At 33.4% G+C, this 7042-nt stretch overlaps 1 protein-coding gene across 6 annotated transcripts in view; it reads left to right on the top strand.

The window, feature by feature from the left end:
* LOC107725686 (rho guanine nucleotide exchange factor 39-like) overlaps positions 1-2029 on the top strand; it is a 95367-nt gene extending 93338 nt beyond the window's left edge. For 4 of the 6 annotated variants that reach the window (XM_016535055.1, XM_016535054.1, XM_016535057.1 and 1 more), the window contains 2 exons: positions 1157-1278; positions 1504-2029. In XM_016535055.1, the coding sequence (XP_016390541.1) occupies positions 1157-1278; positions 1504-1543 (162 nt within the window). In that variant the 3' untranslated portion in view covers positions 1544-2029. Of the gene's footprint in view, positions 1-1156; positions 1279-1503 lie in introns of those variants that run through there. The other 2 variants (XM_016535052.1, XM_016535058.1) reach the window with 2 other exon arrangements.
* Positions 2030-7042: the final 5013 nt, after the last annotated feature.

Raw genomic sequence — 7042 nt, 5'->3', positions numbered from 1 at the left:
TTTTTTTTATATCAACTTCAAATTTGGAACATATCTTATTTAGACATAAGGCTTTAATTTTACATAAATTTTGGATTCAAAAATATTTTGTAAAATATTTACTTTATATAAAATAAAATAAAAATTGGTACAGTGAATTTTCTTTACAGTAAATTTAAACTTCTATAACTTTTTGATACTTTAATATTTTGAAATGATTCCACTTGTCTTCTTAAAAAGTTTTCATGAATTAATAATTTATCAGAATAATAATTTAAGTTTGGATAGTGCACTTTCACGTCTATGTTCAAAAATGGGGGGGGGGGCACTTAAGGGTTAATATTTATTTATGTATGTTTGAAAACATTTTATTTATTACCTGGTTTGAAGGGTTAAATCGCCTAAAAATTAAAATTCTGTCATCATTTACTCACCCTCAAGTTGTTCAAAACCTGTAAGAGTTTCTTTCTTCTGTTGAGCACAAAATAAGATAATTTGAAGAATGCTGGTAACCAATCATTTGATGGTAGCTATTGACTTCCATAGTATTTTTTTTCCATTCTATAGAAGTCAATGGCTGCCGTTAACTGGTTGGTTACAAGCATTCTTCAAAATAACTTATTTTATTTATTTTATTTTATTATTATTTTATTTATTTTTTGTGCTCAATAGAAGAAACTACACAGGTTTGTGTAGTTACAGGTTTGGAACAACTTGAGGGTGAGTAAATAATGACAGATTTGTAATTTTTGGTTGAACTATTCATTTTAAATTAGATTTAAAAACCTGATTTTTTCAAACTTTTGTACACCACTGTTCATAATCTAATTTAAATATTTTTTTAAAATATTATTATTCTTGGGATTAGAAAAATAAACTTGTTTATTAAGGAAGAAATATGTAATATTTATAAATATTGTGGGTAAAAAAATTATATTTAAATAAATAATATAATACAAAAATGCAGAATTCACTATTTCTCATCCACTAATCATTTAAACTAAATTGTGAAATTTTATAATGAATATAAATTCATTACAAAAATAATTTTTCATTGTTAATCTAATCATATAATTGATACCTATTTAAATTTTATATATCATTTTTATTTGTATTAATTTATACTGTATGTTTTTACTTTACATGCACTTAAACATCTGTGGTTTCTCTAATGCAGATGTTGGATGAAGAGGTTCGGGAACACGGAGAGGGTCATAGCAGCAGTTCCATCCCTTCAACTGGGGAAAGCGGCTACAGCGCCACCAAGAGGCTGAAGCCCAATCAAGCTCCTGCTGCAAGGTAGTTTCACGGCATCACTTCATGATATCAGACACTGACAGAAAAATACTGTTCCATCTCTGCTATCTTAACCAGTACAATATTTACCCAACATTTGTAATACACAGCTTCTGTGACAATTCTCTTTGATGGTCTAAAGAAAAGGTCTTTTTATGCTGTGTGTATATAAAACATGTACCTGCAAAAAATTTGAATAGCATAATAACGCTCACATTGTTCATGCAGACCACAGGAGTCTTCAGGATCGAGCTGTGTCATACTGTGAGGAGGTTCATGTTCTCAAAAGAGCTGAAAGATCTGCCCACAGACGGAAGGAGCAGAGGTGATTTAGGATGAATGCAATGTACATCTACTACACACTGCTGCATTTTTTTCCATATGCCAAAGAATATACTGCAATGTAGGCTTATTGCTTTTAAGCATGTTTACTGTTCACATTTTAAAGGTTTTTATACTGAGATGTATTACTATTTAAAATGCAGAATCACTCAGTTATCACCAATAATGGCCAAAATCTAACTATAAAGAAATACACAGACACAAAAACATCATGTATAGTAACAGCATATTTATCTAGTCATGCCAACTCTGAATATATATCACTATAGTGCAAAACAATGCTATTATTAGCACATTTTTAATATGAAATCATTTAGTGCAATAAGATTTTTTAGTTTGCATGAGATTTTGCTCTGTTATACACTGGAACAAAAGGGAAAACTGCTTTTATATATACGGAATGTTGTTTTAATTATACTCTGCAATACTTAATGCAAATATAAATATTTTTTGTCTGCTTGTTTTAATCAAACTTTTACTGTTAGATCCATTTAGTGGTGTAATTGTTACTAACTCTGATATACTGGTCAATATTATATTTTGCATGTGAATGAATAAAAGCTCAGTGATTTGCTCTAAATATTTGACAAGGTCTATTAAACCAGCGGTTTTAACTGTTCATGCTCTGGTCAACACTGCCCTCTTCTGGAACATTGCTGATCTCTCAAGTCTCTTGTTTTGCGATTCGGCCCGAATCAGTTTTCTAAAGTGTTTTTGAAAAATCACTTACTCTGCCTTTAAATCCAATGCTAGACTTTAAGTCTGGAATTGAAGTCTTAGAGAGAGTCGTTGTAACATCAATCGTAGGTTTTTATTGGAATAAGGGTGTATTTAAGTATTATTAGGTCTCTATTTGTTAATTAATGTTTACTGTATTTGTTTATAGTTATTGCCTTGGTTTCCACATTCATGAAAAACCTGGAAATATAAGGGAGTTTGAAAACTGATTTCCAGGTCATGATAAAGTCAGAAATTTCTATAGTAAATTATCTGTGTTCCTGTTGTCCTATATGAAATATGAAAGTTCAGTTGGCCACATGGTGGCAGCACACTGCTTTTTGTTGTTATTTCATAAAGTAGGCCACCGAATGCAGGTGGTGATGAGAGCGCTGACCCTGTCTATGTTTAGACTCGTATGATATTACTTATATTGGATAAAAAATTCATGCATTGTTGTTTTCACCTTTATTTTGGCCTCTATCATCACTGCATGCTAAACAGTGTCCATTTACGGTTTCAAAACAGACATTTTGGATCACTCAGTTGCAGCTGATGCAACAACATCTAATTTCTGAAACTGCCAGCAATTACCCGGTTGAATCCTTGGCTCAAATTTTCGCAATTTGCACCTCATCTTTTCACGTTTGCTCGAAGCTGATGCCAGATTCTCTGCTGATTGTTCTCTCTCCTGCCTTACATTCTTTTGGCAGGTGGTAGAGGATTCAGAATACCATTCATGGTCAATGTGTTTCAGTGTGTTTTTGATGGATTGTAGCAGGGTTACAGACTGAGGCCACAGCGAAAATCTGGGATTCTTAACCTAATCTAAATCTGAAAATAATCTTAAAATAAAAATTATTTCAAAATAAAGTTTTTTTTGCGATATTTCGATAATTTCGATATATTGCACAGCCCTACTTCATTACTAAGAAGGATATTTTTGTAAGTAATAAAATGATACCCTGCACCTTTTAAACCTTATATTTTGTTGTTGATGATGGATTGTTCTTCCTCTACATGCCAGATCTCCAGAGCAAAGACATCCATAAGCATCATGTACTTTTAAGTTTCTTAAGGAGAACAGAAGCAGTAGGGGGGGGGGATGAAATACATAACATTTCCGTGTTCTCTGGCTTACCTTTTGACTACTGGGCAGTAAATCAGGTCTTATCTGAGTCTCTGGCACGCTTCTTCTGGAGGGCTGCCCTGTTTAATTGCTCTGTAACTGGAGTTGAAAGGGGACGGGGTGGCTGATGCTAAGGCCAACGAGGGCTCGCTGACCTCAATGCTTTCATAGTTTGCTGACAATTTGAGATCTGCCCCTGCAAGCCTGTGTCTGTTCATATAAGTGCATTAAATCTTTTGTTTGGGGTTTTGTTTTGTGCTGTCTTTTTTTGCTTGTTTTCCTTTGATTTTTGTTTTCTTTTGTTTTTGAGTTTTTGTTTTGTTTTGTGCTGTCCTTGGCTTTTTTTATTATTATTAGTTTTTTCGTTTTGTTCTGTTTTTGTTTTGTGTTTTGCTTTGCTTTTGTTTTGTTGCATGTGCCTCTTCATATAAGTGCAATAAATATATTTTGTTTTGGTTTCATGCTGTCCAGTTTGATTTGTTTTGCTTAGATTTTGCTTTTCTTGTGTTTTTGTTTTGTGCTGTTCTTTTTTATTTGATTTTTGTTTTTTTGTTCTGATTCGATTTGCTTTGATTTTGTTTGCAGGTATCTGCTCAAATAAGCACAGTAAATATCACTTTTAAAGTGATGCATGTGTTACTTCCAAATGCATGGCATTAACTTAATGGCAAATGGATCACTACTGTAAGTTTTATCCTGTGCTTTGAATATTTGACTTTTTACTTTGCTTTTAAATTGGACCAGTAAGAGTTTTGCACAGGAAAGAATCTCCAAAATCTAGTGAACAGGTTCTTGTTTAGACTTCAGCTCAGTCTTTTTTTGCAGGAGTCTTGTCAGATATTATGTTGTGGTGACGTCACTGATACACGATTCACACGGTTATTTTTGAAAGTCAAGAACAAGGTCTGCCTGTGTCTTTTTTGTGATTCTGAAATGAAAGCAGCAAGGTGTTCCACAGTTTTTTGTGGTTTCTTATAATAAAGACCTTCTTTTAGCTTGTAATGTTGCTTCATGAATCTGCACTTAGGAAGGAGATTTAAGCATAAATGTTTAATACTCAAGCACTTCAGACCTTCCTTTTAGTGTCTAAGAAATGAAGGAATCAAAATGTGTTTCAGTGACTGAATAAGTTTGAATTATGCTCAGAAATATACTGTGGCTTCATGCATGAATAACACATCGTGATTCTCCATAATATCTACAAATCTGATGCCTTGCTCTTTCAGTTGGTGTTGATTTAAGGTAAATTCCAACCAAACAGCATCCATTGTGGGGTCATGCACTGTAACAACCAGCATAAATGGCAAATAATTCACAAATAATACCAAGATTAAAGGCTGCATTTAAAGTGGAATGCATGGCAGGTAGAAAGTTTCTGCATGGCAGGTAGAAAATAAAAATGCGTTTTTTGTGCATTTACTTTTTTTTTGTACATTATATATTTTGTACATTAACATATTGCTGTGTATTTACATCCATGTCCACTTAAAATCTCAGCCTTTACTCTTGCTATTGGTGATTCATTTGTACTGTTTATGCTGTTTGTTGTTGTTCGGTTGGAACTTGCATCTTACCTTAAATCAACACCAACTGAAAGAGTGGCTGAATGATTTGCGATTTCATTATGGTGTACCTCATTGTCAAACACAGTCACCGGTCTCTTGTTTCTGTTTTGGAAATGGTGCATTAACGCTCTAAAACACAAGGCCCTGGCAGAACAACACGTGCTGTTGACTCTGACAATCCCTCTGCTTTTGGAGCATTTCATGCGCAAGGACTGATGCATTAAACACTAGCGTGCTTACCATTCTTTTCTTGTGAAATGTGTCTGAGGAGCTCCGTGGTGATTTTAAGACTATTTTGTATAGTCTTAGAGACATGTTTGGCTTTTCAAACTGATCTTACATTACAGTTTTGGAGCTCACGTGAAGAAAAGAGTGACAGACTGTCTGGCGCTGTTTACATGTTGAATGTTTTCTTGACTTGAAATTGATTGTTTTAAATGTTCTCGGAGTTTTTTTGTTCTCATAGTGATTCATTAGCATGTACATTATACGTTGTTTTTTTTGTGTTGCTTTTGCTTTTCTTTACTTTGTTTTTGTTTTGTTTGTATGTCAAAGTATTAGTTTTTTGTTGTTTTTGTCTTCCTTTTTGCTTTGCTTTGTTTTATTTGTATGTCAAAGTAAGTCGTTTTTTGTTTTGTTTTGTTTTGTTTTTGTTTTGTTTGGATGTAAGTTTTATACATTAAGGTTTTTGGCTTTGCTTTGTTTTTTTTTGTATGTCAAAGTATTATCTTTGTCATTTGTGTCATTGTTTTGTTTTGTTTTGCTTTTTATTTTTATTTATTTTGCTTTGTTTTTGTTTTGTTTTTGATGTCAGAGTTTTATACATTAAGTTTTTTTTTGTTTTGTTTGTATGTCAAAGTATTATCTTTGTTGTTTTTGACATTCTTTTGCTTTGTTTTGCTTTTTGTTTTTGTTTTGTTTGGATGTCAGAGTTTTATACATTAAGGGTTTTTTGTTTTGTTTTTGATCTTCTTTACTTTGACATGCAAACAAAACAAACATTACAAAGTAAAGTAAACTGTCTACATGGCAGGTGAATTTTTTTTTGAGAAGTTATACCGTATTGGCCCGAATATAAGACGACCCTGATTATAAGACGACCCCCCCTTTTCCAGATGTACCTTTTGGAAAAAGGCTTTTTAAAAACCAAATCTTGTTTTTTCTCAGTAAAACCCATTTTGTCTTCAATTATTTTCATATTGCATATTTTTCCTATTTTAATTTTTGTTTTGAAAGTATGGTAAAAACTGGTAAAATGTACCAACAATCACATTTAAAAAATATACACTTTTTGATATACCATAAAAATAAAAAAAAACAGGTAGCCCATCTGAATTAGGACATTTAGGCTATCCATCTAATAGTAGCCTACCAAAATCTTATTAACAGTAGAAGTTAAATCTTACTGTAGTCGTCAAATCTTGGTACTGTCTTACGTTTTAAAATCACAAAGGCAGTTTGGTCCCATCAGGCTAACGTGACAGTCACGACTCATGCAGCTGTAAGGTTTTCTGCTTCTTTTGTTTTTACTCGCGATCTTTACAACACCATTACATTACGTATTTCATGGCACACGCGTTTTATGCGTATTTGGCGCCACCTATTGTTGTGGGTGTATTATTGACATGTCAAAGTCTAGACCCTGAATATAAGACGACCGCGTTTTTTCAGATGTATTTCCAAGAAAAAAATATCATCTTATATTCGGGACAATACGGTATTTTTCGCCGCTAGAGGGTGCGTATTCAAAATAAACAGAGACAAAGGCATAGTTTGATGACGCCATGACTGAGTATGGAATCATGGGAGTTGTGGTCTTCATCCCCACAGCCAATGCAATCTGACAGGACTCGGGCAGAAATCATGTTCATGGATGAGCTAATGTATTCAAGATTTATTAGTGTCATAGTATGAAGCAGGGTGAGGCTGAAAGCCGTCGAAGCGAAACGAGGCCGCTGAACGAGCGTGACACACGGCTCGAAAGCAGCGGAGCTTTTATTATGCCACAGTCGAC

Source organism: Sinocyclocheilus rhinocerous, unplaced genomic scaffold (assembly GCF_001515625.1).
Source record: "Sinocyclocheilus rhinocerous isolate Xijiao unplaced genomic scaffold, SAMN03320098_v1.1 scaffold153, whole genome shotgun sequence".
Classification (NCBI taxonomy): Eukaryota; Metazoa; Chordata; class Actinopteri; order Cypriniformes; family Cyprinidae; genus Sinocyclocheilus; species Sinocyclocheilus rhinocerous.
This window is presented reverse-complemented; position numbering and strand designations above follow the sequence as displayed.